General features: G+C 35.2%; 3 protein-coding genes across 6 annotated transcripts in view; all 3 read left to right on the forward strand.

The window, feature by feature from the left end:
* The window catches only part of dnm1a (dynamin 1a), a 582,590-nt gene that overhangs the window by 207,092 nt on the left and 347,887 nt on the right, over positions 1–27,611 (forward strand). The gene's annotated exons all lie outside the window — the stretch shown is intronic.
* Positions 5,842–20,933, forward strand: haus4 (HAUS augmin-like complex, subunit 4). Of its 3 annotated transcripts, none has more exons than XM_087251654.1 (10): positions 5,842–5,998; positions 6,155–6,230; positions 7,569–7,708; positions 10,093–10,230; positions 10,452–10,592; positions 12,962–13,058; positions 13,153–13,298; positions 15,488–15,618; positions 16,928–16,996; positions 20,682–20,933. In XM_087251654.1, exons 2-10 carry the CDS (start codon positions 6,164–6,166, stop codon positions 20,863–20,865), a joined length of 1,113 nt encoding a protein of 370 aa, XP_087107780.1. In that variant the 5' UTR covers positions 5,842–5,998; positions 6,155–6,163; the 3' UTR covers positions 20,866–20,933.
* The window catches only part of ddrgk1 (DDRGK domain containing 1), a 15,237-nt gene continuing 9,330 nt past the window's right edge, over positions 21,705–27,611 (forward strand). Inside the window, 2 exon segments of the mRNA NM_200293.2 lie at positions 21,705–21,843; positions 25,019–25,165. Of these exon segments, the coding sequence (NP_956587.2) occupies positions 21,756–21,843; positions 25,019–25,165 (235 nt within the window). The 5' untranslated portion in view covers positions 21,705–21,755.

Here is a 27,611-nt window from a genome sequence, read left to right on the forward strand (position 1 = left end):
TAGTTAGCGGTTCATTCTGCTGTGGTGACCCCTGATGAATAAAGGGACTAAGCTGAAGGAAAATGAATGAATAAATCTATAATGCACATTTTCCCACACATTCACAAACTTCCCATCTAATTAATTATTTATTAATTAGCTTTTGGAAAGCACTGTCATTTTTATATTATCTATGTAAAAGATGTAACTTTAACTTTTTTTCGTCTGGGCAATATTCTAGTGGTTAGCACGCCGAAATATCGTGCAATAGCACGTCAGGGCGTCCTGAGTTTGAATCCCGGCTCGACTCCTTATATATATATATAACTTTTTTTATCATTAACAATTTTAGTTTTTTATTTTATACATTTATCTTTAATTTCTTTGATTTACTTTTTAATTTAATATAATTTAAGCAGCAATATAACTAAGAGTTTTAGTGCTTCACAAGAAACTTATTTTAGTCATTTTCATTTTCAATTTCTCAAATATTTAATTAAATTTATTGTTTTCATCTAAACAATGTCATTTATTTGCAAAACATAGCATTTTTTGTGTACATTGTGTGTGTGTGTGTGTGTGTGTGTGTGTGTGTGTGTGTGTGTGTGTGTGTGTGTGTGTGTGTGCGTGTGTGTGTGTGTGTGTGTGTTGGGGGGGTTACCTTCAACACTGAGTTCCAAATTCTTTTTTTTTTAAATGAGCAGAATTAACTTTCAGTCCATTTGGAGCTAACTACACTCATATCATTTGATAAAGTTTTTACAGTTTACAAAAAAGAAAGGAAAAAACAAGTTCTGAAAGAGGTCAAGCCTCACCCAGCCCAGGTAATAAAAAGTAATGCAAAAGTAACTCAAAAGTAACGTACCACATCATTTATTATAAAGAAGTAACTCAAATAGTTTTGGGGAGTAACTCAATATTGTAATGCATTACTTTCAAAAGTAACTTTCCCCAACACTCTATACCAGTGGTTCTCAAACTTTTTTCATCAAGTGCCACCTCAGAAAAAATTGTCCCTCCAAGTACCACCATATGACCAGTATTGAAATACAGTAGTGTAGTAGGCTAAATTAAGCAACTACAGCTCTGCACAGTTTTAAAACTTGGCAGATTAATTACTATTATTAATAATACTTATTATTATCGACCACTTTAAACCTTATAAATAGTTTGAACATTAATACTGCTGCGTTTATATGTAAAAAACAAACAAACAAACAAACAAAGTAAAATGTCAACGTTTAATTTAAAATGTGCTTTTAAAAGTTCATTAAAAGTGGTAGGCTACTGTTCTTAAAAAGTAAAATATATATATATCCTGAACTTAAATGTAAAGTGTTAACCTATAGTATCCTATTCATCAAAGCCTAGAAATGCTGCTTGGACCTCATAAACATAGGCTAAATGTCATCATATTCATATATGAACCATTTTTTATACATTTTAAAGAATATGTTGCATGTACATTGACATATTGAATTACTCGTGTGTACCACTAGAAGGCAGCCCGCGTACCACTAGTGGTACACAAATCACAGTTTCAGAATCACTGCTCTATACAGTTGAAGTCAGAATTATTAGCTCCCCTGTTTATTTTTCCTCCCAATTTCTGTTTAACGGAGAGAAGATTTTGTTAACACATTTCTGAACATAATAGTGTTAATAACTCATCTCTAATCACTGATTTATTTTCTCTTTGCCATGATGACAGTAAATAGTATTAGACTTGATATTCTTCAAGACACTTCTATACAGCTTAAAGTGACATTTAAAGGCTTCACTAGGTTGATTTGGTTAACTAGGCAGGTTAGGGTAATTAGGCAAGTTATTGTATAACAGTGGTTTGTTCTGTAGACTATCAAAAAATATATAGCTTAAAGGGGCTAATAATATTGACAATATTAAAATGTTTTTTTTTTTTTGTTTTAAAAATGTAAAAGTATTTGAATTATAGGTAATTATTGTCTACAACAAAACTGTAGATTTCATAAAGTCTTGTGGCATTTATCAGAAAACTTCTAAATTTCACTTCTAAATTCAGCTGGAGAAATCTTTAAATACAATTTCTTACAATAATATTTATAGTACAATAATTATTTTTATTATTATTATTATTTGTAGTCGTAGTAGTATCTGTATTATTCTGAATAATATTAGTTGTTATTATTTTATTCTTAATTTATTTTAAATATGTTTTCTACAGTTTATTCTCAGTGTTAGACTGCAAAGTGAACAAATATATATTGTACATACATCTGTGCTGAATAAAATAACTGATTTAATTGAGTGTGTTTCTGAATATCTGTATCTGATCTGAAATTGAAACTACAGAGCATCCTTTCTGTGATTGTGCATTTGCTTGTGCCTTTGGGGAAGATTTGCATTATTGGGTATTTTCTAAGTTTGAAGATTTAAATGCTTTACCAAAAGAAAATACACTGTTTGGTTTATTTTTGAAAGATGAAACACACGACTTAGCAATTGACACAGTTATTAGTCTTGGGAAGTTCTTTTTACATAAGAAGAGGTTTTTCAGAATTTCTAAGAATTCAGGAATAGTTAAAGAATTAAAATTTTCTCCCAAATTGTATGTTTTTTTTCACAAGGAACTATTCTATCGCTTAAACAAATGAAGAAAAAGAATGCTGTAATTCTCTCTGATTTAATACAACAACTTGAACTTGCTTTTTTATTTTTTATTTTATTACATTTTGTTTATGATGCTTGTGTGTTGTCTGATTAAGGAGACTTGTATTTTGTACCAGGCCGTTTATATTTTGTCCAATAAAGTAAATAATAATAATAATAAAAATAAAAGAAAAAAAAATATATATATATATGGGCGAGGCAGTGGCGCAGTAGGTAGTGTTGTCGCCTCACAGCAAGAAGGTCGCTGGGTTGCTGGTTCGAACCTCGGCTCAGTTGGTGTTTCTGTGTGGAGTTTGCATGTTCTCCCTGCCTTCGCGTGGGTTTCCTCCGGGTGCTCCGGTTTTCCCCACAGTCCAAACACATGCGGTACAGGTAGGCGAAACTGTCCGTAGTATAGTGTGTGTGTGGATGTTTCCCAGAGATGGGTAGCAGCTGGAAGGGCATCTGCTGCATAAAAATATGCTGGATGAGTTGGCGGTTCATTCCGCTGTGACGACGCCGGATTGATAAAGGGACTAAGCCGACAAGAAAATGAAATATATATATATATATATATATATATATATATATATATATATATATATATATATACATGCATATATATGGTCTGTTCTTCTTCAATTTATTGGCGGTTGACAAACAACAAATGGTGTTTTCCCCCATCAACCCCCAACCACCCCCCCCCTCCCATAAATGAGTATTTTTAAGATGCTGCAATAAAAAGGTAAAGCATTTATTATGTAGATTGTCATCTAATTTGAATTGAACTCTTATCTCTTCTAAATTCTCACTAAGATCCCTCTTTTCATCTTCATACTTCATGCAGTGTAATAAAACATGTCCTATCGTCTTTTCTTGTCCACTAAACCCATTGTCCTGTACCATTGTCCTGTACCATGTTTACCCATTTTAAAAAGTGTCCTATTTATTTTTGTGTGTCCAAATCTCATCCTAGATATTATTATCTCCTCTCTCCTGTCTTCCCCTACACTTCTCGTTTCTCCTACTTTCTTTTGAATTCTGTAAAACCACCGGCCCTTTTGTCTCACTATCCCATTGTTTTTGCCACCTTTCCCTCATTCTTTTCTGAATAATTCAATTGAATTTTATTTGCCAGATCTTAGACAAGCTGTACAAAAATACAAGTATCCCATACATTTTTCAATATAATCTGTTGAGGATACAAAAAAAAATAAATATATATATATATATATATATATATATATATATATATATATATATATATATATATATATATATATATATATATATATATATATATATATTTTTTTTTTTTTTTTTTTTTGCATTGCGGTTCTCGCTGTTAAATAAAACAATGTATGGCTTCAAAATACAGTAGATCAGGGATGTCCAAAGTCGGTCCTGCTGATCTTAGCTTCAACTTGCTTCAACACACTTGCCTGAAAGTATAGCAAGAGCTTGATTAACTTGTTCAGGTGTGTTTGATTAGGGTTGGAGCTAAACTCTCTCCAGGACACCGGCCCTCCAGGACCGAGTGTGGACACCCCTGCAGTAGATGCATAAAACAAACAGTACCCCCACATTTTAAAACAGGAACAAAATAATCCACAAATACATTGCTTCATTTATTCATTTTTATTTTCGACTAAGTCCCTCTATCAATCATAAATTATTAAAATATTGATTTAATAATTCAATTATGATAAATAATTATCCTCCTTAAACAACCATCTTTTGATAGCTTTTTTAAACCTCCTTAAGTCTTTTATTTCTTTGATTGATTTTAGTCATTTGTTTCACATGATTGCACTTGTATATAAAAGCATATTTTTCCCCACTACACTTCTAAATTTTAATAAACAAATATTAAAATCCCAACCAGTGCTGTATAAATGCTGTTGAACCACATTTTACGTACCATTCCCAGTTTTAGAAAACATACTCTATTACTAACAGTTAACATGCCTAATTCTTTAAAAGACTCTTTGTGCAAATGTGCTCTAGAATGAATTCTAAAATTATTCGTAGTAATTTATTTTGTGCCTTTTGTAATTTTTCCCTCAAAATACTCTTGATTTCACTCTTACTTATACTTGCATTTAGACCAATATCATTATTTTTAGCAGCTTATTTTGCTTCCTTATCTGCAATTTCATTTGCTTGAACGCCAATATGCACAGGAACCCATAAAAACATACTGTCATACCCATCATTTGAATTCTATATAATGTTTGCATTATTTCTATTAAAATGTCTGGTCTACTTTCTGATTTACAATATTGTAAACTTGCCAGTGAAGAACTTGAGTCTGAACCCTTGCGATGTATCATCACTGTTTTGGGATGATTTAAGTTCATATTGTTTTTCCGAGGTTAATATGAGTGGTAATTTTGTACCTTAAGGATGTTATTTGTTATTTTGAAAACCAAAACAAGTCGTTAGAAGCAACTGTGAATTTTCTTATACTTGCTGGGAAAATTTACTTTCACAAACTGAGGTTCTTCAAAAAAAATCCAATCTTTAAAGACTTCCTGTGTGAAATAGAACATTTAATTAAATCTCTTAGGTTAATTTAAAATAAGAAATGTGCTTCTTTCTTGAGCAAATATGATTAGATCTTTCATGCTAGTGGAATATTTATCATTTTTATTGCACTGTCTTTTAACTTTTTACGTTTTTTATTATTAATTTTTATGTATTGTGTTTTGGTTTTGCTCTTTATCTTGCGTATGTAATTTGATTATTGTGTAAAAGAACTGTTATCTTACTGTATTCTAAGTTTTATTGTACAGTTTATTGAAGTTAATAAAAAACAATAAAAAAAACAGTCTATGGTCTGAACACTGATTTCAAAGGTCTAATCTCCTCTACCCCTCTCCTGTATATACCGAGACTTCATCACATAATGAGACATAATCCTTTTCCCTACGGATACTTGAAATTCAGGAACTGTAAAGGCCACATCTACTCTATTTAAACTCTTAGGGGCATCTGTATATATTTTAACATAACTGTAAAATTCATCAACATATATCTGCGCATAAAACAAATTACATTCTTCATCCTTTTCTCTGATTTCTGTGAAGTCTTGCTCGGATCTTCACAGCAAAAAACTTTTGTGTAACATATCGCGCAGCCAATGAAAACCGCCCAAATAAAAAAGCGCTAAAGCTCATTGGTTCAGCTTCAGAGTTGTAAATCGTGAACCAATCAGAACGCTCAAACTCAACCATGCGCAGTCGGATACTCAGACTTCCTGGCGCTAAAATACGAACGTCAACAATGTAAAAGTGTACCTTTTTGGGTATTTTAATGAGTAATCACGTATAATTTAGGTTAACTATTACATTTTAAACTTTAGGACAGTTAACGAATGTGAAACATACAGGTAAGGAGGGCAGTTTGAAGACTTTGTGCTGTTAAGTTGTTAGTCTCAATGTGTTAACGTTTTATATTTTAGTTTACTATTTCGTTATACGTTACTTCACTATTTCTGTACGTTCCTGTATCGTTTTTAATGTGTCGTCTTCATTGTTTTTCGCAGATCTTAGCGATGTCTCAGAGAAATGATTGTGTTTTTGCCTCTTCTCTCGGTAAAGGAGATCATTTACATCAGCAAGGTGTGAACTTATTTAGGTTTTCTCTTATTTTTCTGTTATGAAACATATTAATTTAACCTTCAATGGATGAATACTGTTTCCCAGTGATGGGTTGCAGCTGGAAGGGCATCCGCTGTGTAAAACATGTGCTGGATAGGTTGGCGGTTCATTCCTCTGTGGCGAACCTGGATTAATTAAGGGACTAAGCCGAAAAGAAATTGAGTGAATGATTGGATGAATACTAATGTTTACACTAGTAAATAACTTAAGAAATGATAATGATGTTAACAGAAACGGCTTGTTATAAACAATCAAACAAAAGATTCAGTACATATATAATGGTGTGACATGGTAGCTCAGTGGTTATCACTGTGACCTCACAGCAAGAAGGGCGCTTGTTCAAGTCTCCGCTGGGTCAGTTGGCTTTTTGTGTGGAGTTTGCATGTTCTGTTGGTGTGGGTTTCCTCCGGGTGCTACGGTTTCCCCCACTGTCCAAACACAAGCGGTATAGGGGAATTGATGACCTAAACTGGCTGTAGTGTATGAGTGTGTATGAATGTTTCTCAGTACTGGGTTGCAGCTGGAAAAGCATCTGCTGTGTAGAACATGTGCTGGATAAGTTTGTGGTTCATTCCGCTGTGGTGACCCTTGATGAATAAAGGTACTAAGCCGAAGGAAAATAAATTAATGAACATCCATAATTTTACCTATGCATAATTATGCAAACATACACAAGCAAACACATGTGTGTATACATTTATATTACACACCGAGCAAAGTAAATATGGAGTATCTAGTAAGTGCAATGTTTGGTGCAAAATTACATAGTTTACATGTGCCATGAAGATGCAATACTGTTTTCCCTAATCCAGTGTCTAAATTTCTGCTTGTACATGCATCAAATATATTTGGGTCTTACATTATTTTTATCAGAGGTCGCCACGGCAGAATGAACTGCTCACTATTCCAGCGTACTGTATGTTTTATGCAGTAGATGCCCTTCCAGCCGTAGTACTGGGAAACACCCATACACACTCATTCACACATGTACTTATACACTACGGCATGGGTATTACTTTTCCAATTTAATTTTGCAACTTATAAAGCATTAAAATTTGTACATTATGTACCTATTAAAACTGTCCTTAAAAATGGCAGATGTAAATGATATAGTTTCTTTTCCATTTTGCTGCTTAAATACATAAATGCATTGGCATTTTACATATTGCATTGCTGTTTTGCATATTACATTTCAAAATTGGTTTTGCTACTGATATGCTTCCATAAGTAAAGCGATTATAGACTATTTTACAATGATTTTAGCATTGATATTAATAAGTTCCTTCATTTGTGCTTCAGTTTTAGCAGCGTTCCCTTTGTGTCAGATGACAGAGGAGGATTTGATCCAGAATCCGCAGTTCTGTAAGCTTCTGGCCACTCTTTCCCAGCATGTGGACCGAACTGGACTCACACAGCACCTGCGGAGAGACCTGGAGAAGGTCTGACTATAGAAACAAATAAATCTTAATTTATATTTATTGCAATATAATTTATACATTTTTTTTTATGTCGTAACATTTTAAGTCTTGTATTACTTTCCGATGAGTTTTTCAATGTGTTTCCTATAAAAGGTTTGTATATTCATTTATCAACTGGGCATAGTCTTTTAAATAAATCTTTGCACATTTAGGTCACATCTGAGATGTTTTCTGAAGCAACGTAATTCCTAGACCAGGGGTGGCCAATCCTGTTCCTGGAGATCTGTTTGTAATTATCAAGTGGATTTCAGGTCCTAATTAATTGGTTCAGGTGGGTTTGATCAGGGTAGGAGCTAAACTGTGCAGGAAGGTAGATCTCCAGGAACAGGATTGAGCACCCCTGTCCTAGACAATCACATCTTAGTGATCAATATAACTGTCTATGAAACATATAAGACATAATTGTTCAATTATTTACTGTAAATAATATGCTGTAAATTACTATATATATATATAACAGCAAAAACAAAAAGGTGTTACACATTTAAAATACTATAATTATTTATAGTAAAGGGAAATATTTAGGAATTATATATATATATATATATATATATATATATATATATATATATAGTTACAATTCTTCATTAATGAGTAACACTACATAATGTAGTATTATTAGTAACTATCATGAACTAATAGTAATTACCATACTAGTATACTTTAGCCTTTACTACAGTAAACTATATATATATATATATATATATATATATATATACACACACACATACAGTTGAAGTCAGAATTATTAGCCCCCCCTTTGAATTTTTTTCTTCTTTTTTAAATATTTTCCAAATGACTTTTAACAGAGCAAGAAAATGTTCACAGTATGTCTGATAATATTTTTTCTTCTGGAGAAAGTCTTATTAGTTTTATTTTGGCTAGAATGAAAGCAGTTTTAAATTTTTTAAACACCATTTTAGGGACAATATTATTAGCCCCTTTTAAGCTATATTTTTTTCTCGACTGTCTACAGAACAAACCATCGTTATACAATGCCTAGTTACCCTAATTAACCTAGTGAAGCCTTTAAATGTCACTTTAAGCTGTATAGAAGTGTCTTGAAGAATATCTAGTCTAATATTATTTACTGTCATCATGGCAAAGATAAAATAAATCTTCTGATTTTCTGTACAGATAATGGCGGATAATATAGTAATGCACTAAACTAACAAACAACATAAGTGAAATATTAAAACATGCTGTTTTTCAGATTTATTTTCAGCCCGTTGTGTTCTTTCCACATGGATAAAATAATAGTGGATAATTTAGTTATATAAAAACATAAACGATTAAAGCAAAAAACCTAAAAAGAAAGAAATATAAATACATTCACAATAAATATAATAAAAATATACAATACACATAATATTACAATTATTATTATTATTGTATATGTGTTTTCTAATTGTGAATTTCTAAGGTCAATATTATTAGCCCCATAATAAATCTTTTTTTTTGGATTGTCTACAGAACAATCACTCATGTTCAATGACTTGCCTACTTGACCAATAAGTAGTTTTCTTAATGTCATTTCAGCTGAATACTTCTAGTATCTTGCAAAATATCTAGTATAATATTGTGTACTATGCATGGGACGATAACCGTTTTCAAGACATACCACGGTTTGAAAAAGTTTTCTGTAATACCTTTCCTATGGTACATGTATGATTTTTTTTATTGTTGTTTTTGTTTGTTTGTTTTTTAGGAAAACCATATCTCCAGCAGAATAGATATCCAAAGATTTATCATGAAAGAAATCAGTGTTTTTGAAACTAATGAAGACAACAGAAGTCAAAGATTAATTTGACATGTTTTTAGTTCCAAAATATTCTACATGTTTCTCAAAATAAAATATAGTTTTATATTATAAATATAAATATTTATTGTGTTTAAAGGAGAAAAACGTTTTAGTTTTTTTTTTCAGATATTTTAGAGAAGTAATCACAATACCGTGAAACAGTGATATTTTCATCCTATATCATATCATCAGAATCATACAGTATACTGTCCCATGCCTTTTATGTACTGCAATCATGGCAAAGACAAAAGAAATGAGTTAATAGAAATTATTGCTTAAAAATATAATGTTTATAACTATGTTGAGAATGTTTGCCTCCTTTAAACAGCACTTAAAAGTTCCCTAGAGGGCAAATATTTTAGTCTTCAGCTGTATAAAAGTGTAAAATAACATTATTCGACATGTTAACAATGTTATTTTGCAGATTTATTTTAACAAATGATCTGTATTTTGATTTATTCTTAAAGTGGGATAGATTACTCATGTCAATGTGAAACAAATCTAATATACAGCTAAAAGATGCTTCTGAATGCGTGTTGTTCAGGCGGAGCGAGAGTTGCACACTCAGAGGTTGAGTTGGCTGCGTGTGGAGAGCATACATCGGCTGCTGAGAGAGATCATCCAGGAGAACCACTTCAGTAAAGCCTCCAGCGCTCAGACAGGAGATGCCACGGTACCACATGTATACTAATATAGAGATATCACACTCTTATTTACCCATTTCAGCACAGACTTGTACTGTAATAGCATGGTAGAGGCACTTGTTGTGAGATGGCATTTTCATTTGTTTGGACGTCCTATTCAATAAACCCAGATCACACAGTATTTTTAATTATGTTTAGCCAAATCAATGTCAGACTTACATTAGTATACTTAACAATGTTATAATGTCTTCTGGGGCAGTTCTACAGCACACTGGAGCAGTGTTTGATGGTGGGTCAGTGTGTGAAACGGATGGACATCAGCGCTGACGTCAGTGAACCTCACAGCGGCATTCTGGGATTGACTGCAGAGCGAGTGAAGAGACTGATGCCTTCTGAACAGGTGCTACATTACTCACTCAGTGTTTGAGGACAAGTGCATTGAAATAAATGCAATTTATCAGATTTAGGACTCTTATTATCACTTATTTCTAATCCCACGTAAATAATAAACAAATGTGAGTGTGCAAGCTAACATGCAACGTGGCAAGCATTAAAGAGTCATTGACATTATTTGATGCACAACAAAAATGGTACTTCTGTTCTTGTGCCTTGAGCTGCTACAGTTATAGTAAATTACCACTAGGTGGCGCTCCAGCCGAGCACACAGGAACTGCAGATCAAACAGGATTCAGTTGTGAGTATCATTGTCACCTAGGCTGCATCCCGGTACAGTTTTTATGCCCTTTACTCTGTCTCGTTCATTTAGATCAGGGGTGCCCAAACGTTTTTATAAAGGGTCAAAAACTAAACTTGATTGAGGCTAGTGGGCTGGTGGTAAATATTGCCATGGATAATTTGCTAATTTATTTAATAAAATTTAAAGATAACTAGAAAACAATTCTTTATACAGTGCATCTGGAAAGTATTGACAGCGCTTGACTTTTTCCACATTTGTTTATGTTTCAGCCTTATTCCAAAATGGATTAAATTCATGTATTTCCTCAACATTCTACACACAATCCCCCATAATAACAATGCGATGTTTTTGAATTTGTTGCGAATTTATTAAAAATAAAAAAAAAAGCTGTAAAATCACCTGTACATCAGTATTCACAGCCTTTGCTGGACACTTTGTTGATGCACCTTCGTCAGAGATTACAGCCTCAAGTCTTTCTGAATATGATGCCACAAGCTCTGCACACCTGTCTTTGGGAATGTTTGCCCGTTCCTCTTTGCAGGACCTCTCAAGCTCTATCAGGTTGGATGGGAAGTGACGATGTGCAGCCATTTTCAGATCTCTCCAGAGATGTTCAATAGGATTTAGGTCTGGACTCTGGCTGGGCCACTCAAGGACATTCACCGAGTTGTTGTTGTGCCACTCCATTGATATGTTGGCGGTGTGCTTTGGGTCATTGTCCTGCTGGAAGATGAAGCATCGCCCCAGTCTGAGGTCACTCTGAAGCAGGTCTTTATTCAGGATGTCTCTGTACATCGCTGCATTCATCTTTCCCTCTATCCTGACTAGTCTTCCAGTTCCTGCTGCTGAAACACATCCCCACAGCATGATGCCAACACCACCATGCTTCACTGTAGGGATGCTGTTAGCCTGGTGATGAGCGCTGCCTGCTGTTCTCCAAACGTTACGCCTGGCGTTTACTCCAAAGAGTTCAGTTTGAGTCTCATCAGAGCAGAGAGTTTAGTTTCTGATGGTCTGAGAGTCCTCCTTTTGGCAAACTCCAGGCGGGGAGCGTCTTCCGTCTGCCCGCTCTACCATACAGATGCCTGATTGGTGGATTGCTGCACAGATGGTTGTCCTTCTGTAAGGTTCTCCTCTCTCCACAGAAGAGCGCTGGAGCTCAGACAGAGTTACCATCGGGTTATTGATCACCGCCCTGACTAAGGCCCTTCTCCCCCGATCACTCAGCTTAGATGGCCGGCCAGCTCTGGAAGAGTCCTGCTGGTTAAACATCTTCCAGTTACGATGATGGAGGCCGCTGTGCTCATTGAACTTTCAGAGCAGCAGAAATGTTTCTGTAATCTTCCCCAGCCTTGTGCCTCCAGACAATCCTGTCTCTGAGATCTACAGGCAGTTCCTTTGTCTTCATGCTTGGTTTGTGCTTTGACATGCACTGTCAACCCTGAGCCCTTATATACACTGCAAAAAACTTTTTTTGTATTGTTTCTAGTCCAAATATCTAACAGTTCCTAAAATCAAGAAGAATTTTCTCGACAAGCAAAACATATTGTCTTGTTTAAAGAAATAATTTGCCAAAATATTTCGCCTAAAACAAGCAAAATAATCTTCTGTCAGAAGCGAAAAACAAGATTATTTTGCTTCTGGAAAACTAGTGTACATTTGTCTGGAGCACCCGTGTCTGTGTGATGTGTCATCTCAGCATCTCAAGCCCACTAAAGGCTTCTTTCTTTTTATGTAGTTAATAACACAAGATATACTACGTGACCTTGCGTTGTTTTCTTGTCGTGTGTTTGGTTGTGAGAGATGTAGTTTGTGGACCGAGACAGTTGGCGATTCTCCTACTGTAAATTCATGTAGTGTGAACCCCCCCGTGTCGCCGATGCATCCTACAGTGTAAACACAGCAGCGGCGGAACGCTAGCCCAGATAGATATGCAGCGTGAAAACATCAATAGTTTAAAATCCTGTAGTCTGAACTCAAATTTAAAAACGGTATTGAAATAAAAACATCAGAAGTGTGTACAAGGCTTTACTTTATAAAAGGGACTCATGATGACATGTTGTTTTTTGCAGGACGTCCTGCAGATGAAGCAGAAGTGTCCGTCAGAGCTCCTGCAGCACCTGAAGAAGAAAAGCGTCGCCATCCTGACATACTACCAGCCTGACTGGGGTGAGCTGAGCCACTCTGCTGAAAGAGCTTTGTTTTAAAGGGACGGCTGTTTTTATTTATATGTGGCACTTAAGTATTTTCTCGTCTCTCTTAGAGAATGAAAGCGAGGGTCTGAGGAGCGTCAAGCTTTCTAAACTTCCCGAACTGCTGGATGGGGAAAAGAAGAAAGTGAAGAGTCTGACTGAGAAAAACAGAGAGAATACCACGCTACTGCAGCGGCAGACACACACTTACCTGTCTGTGAGTCCAGAGACACTCATTAGCCGCATTTCCGTTATCGGGCCAGTGCGAGCCATGGCTTTAATCGGGCTGGGCCAATCGCCCGGGAGGTTGAGAAATGAGGCTGAAATCATGTCGCGTTTCCACTGTCAGGCTAGTAGCTTACAGCGCGTCACGCAAACACCGCCCACAGAACATCCCCGAATCAAACGTCACACAACCCGCCCACTTCAGCGGGAATCAGGCAGATAAAGCACACCATAGAATCATCACGAAACGAAACCATTACAATGAAGACAACCGAAACAAACAAATGACCAGTTACTGTACAGCAGTACATGACATGTCTATACCTGTGTATTTCCATTCATTACATTTGTTTACTCGCCGACCGACTGTTGTCATTGTGCCACGAATGCTCTCGCCACTAACAGAGGGACCCAACACAGAGAACGCACACATCCATAATATAAAGCCACAGAAATTCTCCTTTATAACTCGATATGGCATGTATTTTATAACATTCTCGTTTTGATAGACGTCGTGTTCAGTGTTTCAGCACAAGAGCGAGTAGCCTAATAAAATATAGCCATATTTGTTGCGCTCAGCAGCTATTCACTAGAGCTCTAAATTTAAAGTTTCATTTATAAATTTAACCATGTCATATAAAAACATAAACACTTGTTTGAGGATTTAGAACACATTTTGTGTTCGGGCTTTCCCCCGATGCGTTTAAAGCAGCGAGCGCTGCGCAGGACTGGGTGACAGAAAGAAAGGTAGGCTAGATTCTGCATTCACTCACCCAAACAATGCTCTGTTTGCGCGATTTGATTAATATCATCGTATCCAAATACTTTATAAATATTTACTTATATAAATATTTACTTTATAAATAATATTTCAAACCTTCTCCGGTGTTTATTGTTTTTGAAAATATCTAAAGTCTTTTTTTTCAGACAGGTCTTTGTAAAATGAAAGTTAGGCTATATGTGACTTTAAAACGGTTTGATTTATGTATTGTATATAGACTACCTACATTGTTCTAGCTAGCTTTTGTTTATTTTATATTGGTTAATTTATTTAATGCGATTTTATATATATCCGATATTTGTAATTCTTTAAATTATATTTCAATATAGCTTAGGCTATTTTATCAAGATATGACACTATATTGTTTAAAGTCTACGAAAGTGGGCACGTAACTTGTTAAGTTTTATGTCTTTCTGTTGTATTTATATTGTGTATTATCTCCAAAATAAAGAAAGAAAAAAGCCACTCGCGGCATAAGAGTTGTGAAGGGAGCGCTTTTGCCCGGTCTCACACACACGTACAGGCATCTAAACATGCACAAACACACCTTTTAAACTTGACAAAACTCTCGAAAACCTTTACTGTCTGCTGTGTGTTTAATATGGTGTAAAGGTTATTATGCGTTATTGAAACATAAAGGAGGACGCAGCAAAGAACGTCACTACTAATTAAAACTACTTTATTATTTTATGCAGCAGCCTTGCATTTAAAAGGGAAACATAAGGGCGATCATACGCAAAAAGACCCCAGACTATAAGGCTAGATGTTTTCTTTCCCTTATTTCTTTATTTGTTTGACGCATGTGCTCATGTGCGATCAGAAAACTGCCCGCCTCTCCTTTCACTCCGCCCCGAAGCCCCAGCTGGCCCTCCTTGGCCCAAGGTATTCAGCGGGCCGAAAAAGGTTGGCCGTTGACCCCAAGAAAGCCCCGCTTTGGCCCGATTAGGCCCCGGAAGTGACAGTGGAAACGCCACTGGCCTTGGCTCGCTCGCTTTAGGCGCGATAGTGGAAACGCGGCTATTCATGTCTGAATCAACATATATGAAGACATGTTTTTACCACAAGACTCCTCTCTGGAATACTTGATTCTGATTGGTCAATCTTGACATTTTAAGGTTTATTATTCTTCACTAACAACTTATTAAACTAAAGACATGGGCTTATCTGCGTAACACAAATCAACTTCACTGTTAATGACTATAAACAGTTAAAGTTGAAGAATAAATGAAATATAATCAATAATAAAATGTTAAACCAATGTCATTTTTAAAGCACTTTCTGAAAGATGATGAGCATTTTGCTTTAACCTGACATGATGCATCTTGCCGTCGACTGTAGTTTATTAAATGTATTGTCTTTGTGCAAAAATAAACTAAACTAATCCTTATTTTGTGTGTCAGGAGCTGCTGATGTGCATGAAGATCCTCCAGAGTCTGGTGCTGGAGCTCAGACTGACGGCTCAGAAAGATCTGGACAGGAAGAAGATCGAGTACTTTGAGGGGAAATGTGATATCGGTTTGCAGAAGATCAGGTGTGTTCATTTCAGCTCTGTCTTTTGCTCTGAATGTAATCGTAGATATGCAGTGCTCAGTATAGTTAAGTACAGGTCAATCTTTTACATTCATATGTTCGACAGGAGGCTTTACAGTCATTTACTAGTGCAGATACACTAGAGTAGTCAGTACCAAAGACAAATCTGATGAACTAATCTAACAAAACACTGAAGATCACAGTCCAAATATTAATATATTGAGGGAAAATATTAAATAAATGTTAATAAATAGGGCCAGGCAGTGGCGCAGTGGGTAGCACATTCACCTCACAGCAAGAAGGTCGCTGGTTCGATCCTTGACTCAGTTGGCGTTTCTGTGTGGAGTTTGCATGTTCTCCCTGCGTTCGCGTGGGTTTCCTCCGGGTGCTCCGGTTTCCCTCACAGTCCAAACACATGCGGTACAGGTGAATTGGGTTGGCTAAATTGTTTGTAGTGAATGAGTGTGTGTGAATGTGTGTGTGGATGTTTCCCAGAGATGGGTTGCGGCTGGAAGGGCATCCGCTGCATAAAAACTTGCTGGATAAATTGGCAGTTCATTCCACTGTGGCGACCCCGGATTAATAAAGAGACTAAGCCGACAAGAAAATGAATGAATGAATAAATAAATGTTAAAAAATTAAGAGAAACTAAAAAAATATATAACATTTAGTTTAAATTTAGTAGTTTGTAATTGTTTTTTGCAATATCTCATTTGATTTAAATGTATTTTCCCTCTATTTCTAAATTATTAAGTTCAGATCCTTTAAAACTTTATTAAGTTTTTTTATGAAAATTAACAACTTTTCTCTTGAATTTTAACATTTTTTTCTTAAATTAACAACTTTTTAATGAAAAAAAAATTCCCCAAATAATTTTCTTTTTTACATTTATGTTATACATTTAATGTTTGAGTTTTTTCAAAAATAATTAACAATTTTCCACAAAATTAAAACTTTTTTTCTTGAAAATTAACAAGATTTTTCACGGAAATCAAAGCATTTTATTTGCTGAAATTTATCATTTGTTTTTTCAAAAATAAGAGTTTGGTCAGTATAAATCAAATCAAATTACTTTAATTTAAAGTGATTTTATTTGATTTGGATTATACTGACCAAACTCTTATGTTAATAAATATAACTGTCTATATTTACTGAGAAATTAATAAAACTACTAATTTTTAAAAGCGGATGTACTCATTTCTGCTGAGCACTGTAAGCACACACTCGTATATTGTATGCAGTAATAATATGTTGAAATACTCTTGATGTAATGTTAGGTGTCTTTAATGCTGATGGGTTTGTTTCTGCAGGGCTGAGATGCTTGAAGTTCAGCTGGACACTTACACAAGAGACAAGATCGCCACTCATAAAAAAATAACGTGAGTAACAGCAGACGGCGTTTCTCATCGCCAAGCTTTTTCAGACAATTACAGCAAAAGCACAATTCATTATAAATACTTTTCACTAAATTAGATTTTTCTTTTATGACTTCATTTTTTAAAAATCTGTTTAAAAAAAAACATTTCCACTAAATGAGAATTTTTTTCAATGAAGCAGTTTTGGGATTAGGGCCAAGTATTAGTTGAAAACCATCTTCAGATTAAAATCATTATAATGCGAGATTAAACTCGTTAAATTTCGAGAAACAGGTTTAGATAAATTGTAGAATAAACTTGTTAATTTTTGTGAAAGAACTCATTAAATATCAAGAAAAAAGGTAAGAGAAAATGTTGAGAATAGACTCGTTGGATTTTATGAATAAAGATGTTTAGAAAAAGAAGTTAGAAATCTAAGATTTTCACACAAATTTATGTTTTCCCTAAATTAGGGAGATTTTTCTTTACAATTAACTTTTTTTATTTAACAATCTTTAAAAAAAAAAAAAACAATTTTTATTTCCTGAAATTGAACAAAAACAATTTTTCGAAATGTAAGATTTTACACTAATATATTTTTGTTTGCTCCCAAATGAAATGTTTTTTTTTTTTATTACAACTTTTTTTCTAAATTTAATACGTTTTTTTCATGAAAATTAACAACTTTTTTTTCTTGAAGTTTTGCATTTTTTTTCTTTAAAATTAACAACTTTGTTTATGAAAATTTTTTTTTTTCCCAAATTAAATAGTTTTTTTACATTTTTGTTCTACATTTAATGTTTGAGTTTTTTCAAAAAGAATTAATCATTTTTCCACAAAATTAACAACTTTTTCTTGAAATTTAACAGGATGATTTTTCATAGAAATTAAAGCATTTTATTTCCTGGAATTTTTATATATATATATATATATATATATATATAAAAATTAACAGCTTTTTTGTAAATTTAATGAGTTTTTTCATGAAAATGAATTATAATTGCAGTCAAAAACTCCTTAAAGAAAAAATCTGGATCAGATTTTGACACAAACTGCTTCTTTTGTCAGAATAACAACGAAACTCTTCCTCACTTATTTTGGTCATGCAGCTATGTGTCCCAATTTTGTCAAGATGTTAATTTATTTATCTCAAATATTATTTTGCAGATTTTTTCTGTGCATCCAAAATTAATTATTATTATAATTAATTTAAATACAAATTCTAATGTCTGCTTTATAATAAACCTTATCCTATTTTATGTAGAATTTAATATAATAATTCCATTTATATCATTCCTTATATATATCATTTATATAGCGCTTTTCTGGGCACTCAAAGCGCTTTACACATGGGGGGGAATCTCCTCATTCAGCACCAGTGTGCAGCATTTACCTGGATGACGTGACGGCAGCCATTTTGTGCCAGACCGTACACCAGCTGATGGGTAGAGAGGAGACAGAGTGATGAAGCCAGTTATGATATGGGGAGGGTTAGGAGGCCATGATGGACAGAAGCCAGTGGGCAAATTTGGCCAGGATGCCGAGGTTAAACCCCTACTTTTTTCGGAAGGACATCCTGGGATTATTAATGAGCACAGAGAGTCAGGAGCTCAGTTTAACATCTCATCTGAAAGACGGCGCTCACTGAGCAGTATTGAGTCCCCTTCACTATACTGAGCATAAGGACCCACACAGACCGCAGGTTGGGCGCTCCTGCTGGCCTTTTTAACACCGCTTCCAACAGCAACCTAGTGTTCCCATGTGGTCTCCCATCCAGGTACTAAGCCCTGCTTAGCTTCAGTGAGCGACCATGAGAGACTTGCAGAGAATTTAGCTGCCAGCTAAATTAACATTTCTCCTGAAATTTAATAAGCTTTTTCATTGTTTTTCATGTAATGTACTTTCATTTCATAAAAAGTTTTTTTTTTTTTTTCTAAATTTAAGGAGCTTTTTTATGAAAATTAACAACTTTTTTTCTTGAATTGTAACTAGGTTTTATCAATTTTTTTAATTTAATGAGTTTTTTCATAAAAAATTACTTTTTTCTTTAAATTTAATGAGCTTTTTCATGAAAAATTACTTTTTTCTTTAAATTTAATGAGCTTTTTCATAAAAAAATACTTTTTTCTTTAAATTTAATGAGTTTTTTCATAAAAAAATACTTTTTTCTTTAAATTTAATGAGCTTTTTCATAAAAAAATTACTTTTTTCTTTAAATTTAATGAGCTTTTTCATAAAAAAATACTTTTTTCTTTAAATTTAATGAGCTTTTTCATAAAAAATTACTTTTTTCTTTAAATTTAATGAGCTTTTTCATAAAAAATTACTTTTTTCTTTAAATTTAATGAGCTTTTTCATAAAAAAATACTTTTTTCTTTAAATTTAATGAGCTTTTTCATAAAAAATTACTTTTTTCTTTAAATTTAATGAGCTTTTTCATAAAAAATTACTTTTTTCTTTAAATTTAATGAGCTTTTTCATAAAAAAATTACTTTTTTCGTTAAATTTAATGAGCTTTTTCATAAAAAAATACTTTTTTCTTTAAATTTAATGAGCTTTTTCATAAAAAAATACTTTTTTCTTTAAATTTAATGAGCTTTTTCATAAAAAATTACTTTTTTTTCTTTAAATTTAATGAGTTTTTCATAAAATACTTTTTTCTTTAAATTTAATGAGTTTTTTCATAAAAAAATACTTTTTTCTTTAAATTTAATGAGCTTTTTTATAAAAAAAAATACTTTTTTCTTTAAATTTAATGAGCTTTTTCATAAAAAAATACTTTTTTCTTTAAATTTAATAAGCTTTTTCATAAAAAAATACTTTTTTTTTTAATTTAATGAGTTTTTCATAAAAAAATTACTTTTTTAAATTTAATGAGTTTTTCATAAAATACTTTTTTCTTTAAATTTAATGAGCTTTTTTATAAAAAAATACTTTTTTCTTTAAATTTAATGAGCTTTTTCATAAAAAAATACTTTTTTCTTTAAATTTAATGATATTTTTTGTATAAAAATAAACTTTACAAAAAAATTAGTTTAACGAGTTCATTATCAGTAAAAAATACATTTAAAAAAACTGACTGTATTTGAATATTTTGAGTAAAAATCTTTTCTACCAAAAATCTTAATTCATTCATTCATTTTTGCTTCAGCTAAGTCTCTTATTCTTCAGGGGCCACCAAAGCAAAATGAACGGCCAACTGGCATATTTTTTAGACAGCATATGCCCTTCCAGCCAAAACCCAGTACTGGGAAAAACCCATACACACTCATTCACACACACACACACTCATACACTACAGCCAGTTTAGTTGATCAGTTCCCCTATAGCGCATGTGTTTGGACTGAGGGTGAAACCGGAGCACCCGGAGAAAACCCACGCCAACACGGGGAGAACATGCAAACTCCACACAGAAACACCAACTGACCCAGCCGAGACTCAAACCAGTGACCTTCTTGCTGTGAGGCCACAGGGCTAACCACTGAGCCAGGGTGCCACCTAATCCTAGAGTTAATCCCTGAATAAAATGTCTGAGATTTCATTCACATTGGTCTTAAAAAGTCTTACATTTTAAAACCTGCAGCAACCCAGATTAATCACACAAACACACAAGCGCAGTGTTTCAGAGGTAGTTAACCAAATAAATCTGTGTGTGTGTGTGTGTGTGTGTGTGTGTGTGTGTGTGTGTGTGTGTGTGTGTTGTTTTCAGGGAGAAACTCAACGCGGATCTGAAATCATCCAAGATGGAGAAACAGGAAGTGGAGTCTAAACTGGCATCTTTCGAGATCTACGGCAAAGACTTCGAGGCTCTTGCAGAGGAATATTCCCGACTTCGGCAGGAGATCGCCACCAAATCCTGGGCTCTGAAGGAGTTCTCCACCTCTAATACTTAAAATCAGCTGCTTACTGTAAATAATAATGTTGTTTGTTCTTTTACTAATAAATCAGCTCCTAAAACATGTTCAATATTGTCTGTCACCTTCTGTACGTATAACAAAGAGCATAGAATCACCAAGAGGCGACACTCTAGTGCAATTCGGGAAACAGCCACTAGATGGCGCGGCGGCCATTTTGGAACGAAAACTCCAATAGAACAACAGCATATTGTAAATCTGTATAATAAACTATTAAAAGTGCTGATGATTGTCATAGTAAGTGTTGTATTGTCGTCTTTCAGGTTGTATCTCAGCTTCAATGTGCTTTGTAAATTACTAAATGAAAAACAAAGCAGCTGCCGCCATCGATCCAATTGAATGAGCAGTGAAAGCAGGAGAGGAGCTGTGTTTCAGGACATGATTAGATCAAATTTAACAGGGAGGGTGGATAGTACATTTCCATACACACAAACACAAGCTTTTTTGTCAGGAATACCTGTGCGATCACTCATCCACCAATGTAGAATAGTAATGTAAAATTATAAGTTTCGTAATTAAAAAATAATAATTGCACACTAACCTCCAGGGAAAATCCTGATCATAGTGTATATGTGTAATTCTCTTGCTCTAAATGGCCACAGTCCTCCACTTCAGCTTGGTCCCGGTTTCATTTCAAAGGAGCGCGACCCTGTACTAAAATGGCGGCTCTATTGACGCCTTCCTAATAGACAACAGGGTAGGCGACAGCTACTGTATATATCTATAAAAACATTCCTCCACACCTTCAGAGGGCGCGTTAAGACAAACGGAAGTGACGCGCGATGTAAAGCAACGTCGACTTCCTCTGGCTGCAGTGAGCAGCTTAAAGTTATCAGCTTTGTTTTTAAATCATATTTTAATGGTTTGACATGGATGTGGTTCTCTATATCGCAGCTGCCGCGATTCTGCTGGTGCTGATAGTGTTTGCTGTGAAGATCCGCGGACGAACTCAAGACGGTGAGCGAAATATGTTCATAAATCAGCAGCTGTCACGTGAAATATGGATATATTAATATACTTACACTTCATAAACACTGATGCTGGTGATCAAACCGCATATTACTGGAGTGAATGTTGAGCTTTTGATAATAATAAACGTCTGTAAATGGGTAATCTGTGGGAAATTGATTGTCCAGCTCATACTTTTTATTTACAGAATTTTTACATCAAAATTGAGTTGGTTAAAGCGGAATTTTCGATTATAAAAACTGAAATGTTCCCGAAAATGTACCAAAAAGTACTTTAAATAACATATAAATAGTTTATGTCCTAAAGAAATCTTAATATATCGATTTATTTATGTTTTATGGTTTATTTTACAGTCAAATTCAACTGAAAATAAATAAAAATGTAATGAAAAAATATATTGAAATGAACTAATATAATAATACGTATTTAGAATCCGTATTAAGATTTTCCTAAAATGCAAACTTATATGCATTGCAGTAAATAATACAATTAAATTGAAAAAAATAATGAACACTGTGGATGTAATTAAGGAATAAAACTCTACTAATATTCTCTAATATTTAAAAGGTATAATATACCAACTTAAATGAATTATAACTGGGAATTTAAACATTGTGGTCATTCATTTGTTTTCTTTCGGCTTATTTATCAGGGGTCGCCACAGCGGAATGAACCGCCAACTATTCCAGTATATGTTTTACGCAGCGGGTGTCCTTCCAGCTGCAACCCAGTAGTGGGATACACTTGTACACACTCATTTACACACATACTCGCACACTACGGCCAATTTAGTTCATCAATTCTCCTATAGCACATGTTGTCACCTTAGAGTTATAAGGTTCTATCTGACATTTTTGTCAAAATTGAGTTATTTACATATTCGTATTAAATGAAAACTTATTTACATTATGGGATGTTTTTTTTCTATTAAGTTGTTTCCATTTTTGGACTTTTTATTTCAAAAACAAATGTTACACACATACTGTTTACTATGGACGGCAGAAACTTTAAAGCTCAATATCTCAACATCATTCAGAACGCAGACAGAACCTTATAAATCACAGGTGTCAAACTCAATTCCTGGAGGGCCGCAGCTCTGCACAGTTTACTTCCAACCCTAATTAAACACACCTGATGAAACTCATTGAGTCCCTCAGGCTTGTTTGAAAGCTACAGGTAAGTGTGTTGGAGCAGGGTTGGAACTAAACTGTGCAGGGCTTCGGCCCTCCAGGATTTGAGTTTGACACCCCTGGCTAAATCCAAGGTGACGATATGTTTTAACTGTGGGGGAAACAGGAGCACCCGGAGGAAATCCACACCAACACGGGGAGAACATGCAAACTCCACACAGAAACACCAACTGACCCAGCCGGGACTCAAACCAGAGACCTTCTTGCTGTGAGGCCACAGTGCTAACCACTGAGCCACCGTGCCACCCAACATTCTAATCATCATCGTTATCATAATTATTTTAGCAACAAGCCTTCTTTGGACAGGCGTTGAAAATCAGCATGTATGCTAAAACGCTTCACCATATGCATATGGTTTGTCTGATGTAATAGTGATGTCCAACTCAAAATACTATTGTGTTAGTGTTGATGTTCTTGTAATGACGATGGTCATATTTATTTATGTTTATCACACAAGCGGACAATCATACTTCAAATCAAGCAAGCTTTAAAGGGCACCTATTATGCAAAAGTCACTTTTATAATGGGTTTGAACCCAGTTGTGTGTCAGCAGTGTGTGAATATCTCCAGCCTCTGATGATAAATGTGAATTAATTGAGTTTGTTCTGATCAGACTTGATGAGTGAAGCACTGTGATTGGCATTCTCCCTTTGTACGTGTCATCAGAGGGGGAAAGCCCCGCCCACTAGTGCTCATCTCTCCTTCATTAGCATCTCCAGCAGCCCTGAGTGAGAAGCAGCCGTCTGTCCATTAGCCGTTAGAGTGTTTGAGCTGCTGAAGATAATGTCAGCATAGACTAAGAGGATTATAGATGTGGAGTTTTAGATGATCAGCAACAGGTAGTGATGACGTTGTGCGCCGAGGCTTCGAAGCATGTATCAAAAAAACGATACATCTCGCAGTGAAGCAGTGTACCGGAGCTTGATTCGTTTTGCCATCATCACGTGATCAGTGACGTCCGAAGCTTCATTTTCGCCTTTACCCACGTGACTGCTTCCAATTTTGATTCAAAGGTTTAAACACCCTCATAGTAAAGTGTATAGCGAGAGATTAGGCGTCGATTACATACATTTGTTTCAAAGCACTGCACCAGTCCCACACACCAGTAATTAAACTAAACTACAATAGTATTTTTTAGTAAAAAGGTTTTGAACAATACTAAAGTGTATTAGCGTATTTTTTTATGACTATCTTTAAAGAAAACCACCGCATATCGTAGTATTGTGTTTAACAGAGACCATCTGGTGAACGCGACTCTAAAGCATCGTTCACATAGCGTCCTCCTAGAGCACTCGCCTCCCAATCAGGAATCGCTGGTTCGATCCCTGCTTGGAGCGGGACTAATTGTGTTATGATAAACTTTTGAATATCTTGGATTTTACTACAGTCATCAGTTGTGTAATGTCATATATCTTGTGTAAAAACTACAGTAATTGAGTAATTTGTTTATATTGCTGTTGTTGTATTACAACATGAATGAGTTGGTCAGTTGTGAACATTTGACATTATGGCAACACAGTGCTTTCCCACACTTTCACCAGAAGAGGTCCTCATCGAGCTCTGATTAAGAAAGCTTCGAGTAACGAACCTTTTTCTGATACAATTGAGTCGAGCGCTTCACTGGTTCAGAAAGCTTCATTTCACCATCACTAGCGACAGGAGCCACATAGACTGACAGAAGCATCAAGCACACACTCAAGCACACATGCACACCTGACTAGTTTGACTACATCTGTCACTATGCTGACGCACAGTCGTCTGTAGCTCCGCCCTCTTCTGAAAAGAGCACAATCTCATTTGCATTTAAAGCGACAGTCACCAAAACACCTCAATTAGGATCAAAGCCTGAAGGGGTCCGTTTCAGAGATCTGGAGAACATTATCTGTGTGCTGATAATAGATCCTCTGTAAAGTGTGTTGTCAAAAAAAGAAGAGCTAAAGTAATTAAACATGTAAATGTGTGTATTCCTCCAGCTGATGTTGAGGATCATCAGAATGTTACGGCTCGAGTCTCAGCGCGCCCGCAGGCGGCACCGGAGCGAGCAGCAGGGATGCCACGCCGCCGCAGGGGTCTCCACAGCAGAGTGAACGCACAGCGGGCTCAGCGGGCATCAGACAACGGTATGCAGCACTGACAGACATTACATTTGAGCTTTTATAGTTGAAATAATGTGTTACTTTGTTTATGATTTAGAATTTGTTTTGTTGTGTTGTATTTTGTATACGGTTTGAATTGTTGAATGAATTAAGATGTTTGGGGACTTTAGATTAGATTAGATTAGATTCAACTTTATTGTCATTACACATGTACAAGTACAATGCAACGAAATGCAGTTTAGGTCTAACCAGCAGTGCAATAGCAGCAAGTGCAGGATACAAGAATTAGTTATAAAGTGCAGTTATAGAAAACTATGGTGATATTTACAGATGGATGTACTATCAACATTATATACAGGTTGGATAAGCTATGAACAGATTTACAATATATGAATATATGTGCAGGTTGCTATTAATAATCAGTAGTGTGCAGATAAATAAACATAATTACAAGTGTATATGTTACAATATAGGAATATATGTACAGGGATAGATGAACATGATTACAAGTGTATATGTTACAATATATGAATATATGTACAGGTTGCTATTAATAATCAGTAGTGTGCAGATAAATAAACATGATTACAAGTGTATATGTTACAATATAGAAATATATGTACAAGTTGCTATTAATAATCAGTAGTGTGCAGATAAATAAACATGATAACAAGTGTATATGTTACAATATATGAATATATGTGCAGGTTGCTATTAATAATCAGTAGTGTGCAGATAAATAAGCATGATTACAAGTGTATATGTATAGTGGGTGTGTACATAATTACAAATGTCCATATGCAGTGGTTATGTACAGTTCAATAAGTAAACAGCTCAATGTGGTGCAGTGAATGTGCAAATTTTTAAATGTGCAAATGTTAAACAGTGCAGTTATTGCGAGGAGTTTAAGTTAGAGGAGAGTGGGGGGTGTATTGGGGGGCAAAAGAGTCAGTGGGGTGTGGAGTTCAGGAGGGAGACAGCTCTGGGGAAAAAGCTGTTCCTCAGTCTGCTGGTTTAATTATGACGTCAAAACTGTGCAGCCTATTGGATGTATATATTGCGTGTAGTAATGAATGAAAATAAAGTATGGAACTCTAGGTGAAACGCGGTAAAAGGGGGCACAGGTATACTGTTGCTTGACGAATTCCTCCTTCATGTGTTATAGCTCCTGGTTTGAGGGAAAAATAAGGTAATTTGGTTTATTCGTTTAAGATTTATTTGTGTTTTAGTTATTTTCTCTCTAGTTCTAATTCATGATGAAATAATACTAATTAATTCTATGGAATGTGATCAATAAATGAATCATGAACCATCATGAAAGACTTAGGGTGCTTTCACACCTGCCTTATTTAGTTTGATTGAATCGCACTAGAGTTCGTTTCTCTTTTGGTGCGGTTGGTTTGGGCAGGTGAGAATGCAGCAATCGTACTCGAGTGCGCACCAAAACCGGACCAAATAAGCGTACCGAGACCTGCTTGAAGAGGTGGTCTCGGTACGCTTTCAAACCAACCCTGGAGCGGTTCGTTTGTGGTGAGAATATGATCCATACTAAAACAGGTCCAACCGCAAAAAGTACTGCACCTTTTGGACTAATTCAGCTGCCGTAGGCCGATGCGCTGTGCATTATGGGATATGGAGGAAAAATATTTGTTGACAGAGCTTTACCAGCGGGAGTTGATTGACATTTTCCTGCACGTGAATTCTGACCAATCAATAAGCAGTTTAGGAAATATATTCAACAACATCTGGCCAATGAGAGATGTGGATTTTGTCACATGACTGCATTTTGGTTCCTTTCAACTGGTTCGGACCAAAGCCAGTAGTGTGGTGTGAAAACGACCCAAAGACGGCAGAAAAGGCAACAATGCATCATTTATTACCCTTGATGCAGACCAAATGAAGCGAACTACAGATGTGAAAGCACCCTTAGTCATCTTTTAACCAGGACACTACAGTAATCATTTATTAAAGCAAGCCAGGCACTACAGACTGAACCATTACTTGTTTATGCACTGTTCAGCTATCAAGCCTGTTTCACACCGCAAGCGCGAGCAAAGCGTGAGCAGCGCATGTTTTTCGGCGTCCTTGTAACAGATTAGAGCAGGGGTTACCAATCTCAGTCCTCGAGGGCCGGTGTCCCTGCAGGATTTAGCTCCTTTTGGAGCTAAGGATTTGGGTGTTTCAAGTACAGACCTTGATTAGCTTGTTCAGGTGTGTTTGATTAGGGTTGGAGTTAAAATGTGTAGGACACCGGCCCTCCAGGAACAAGTTTGGTGACCCCTGGATTAGAGCTTTCACACCGCGCGCAGTAGAAGCGCATTGCTGAAGCAGCAGGGTCGTGATAGTTTCGGCACTGGATCTACTTTTGCCGCACTGCTCACGCTCAATTAAGATGACAGCGCATTGATAATGACCAAAACACATTGAATGACAATAAAAACTAGCAATTTTACCTAATAAATGCATCAAT

The sequence above is a fragment of the Danio rerio genome, chromosome 5 (assembly GCF_052040795.2).
Source record: "Danio rerio strain M-AB ecotype USA chromosome 5, GRCz13ab, whole genome shotgun sequence".
Classification (NCBI taxonomy): domain Eukaryota; kingdom Metazoa; phylum Chordata; class Actinopteri; order Cypriniformes; family Danionidae; genus Danio; species Danio rerio.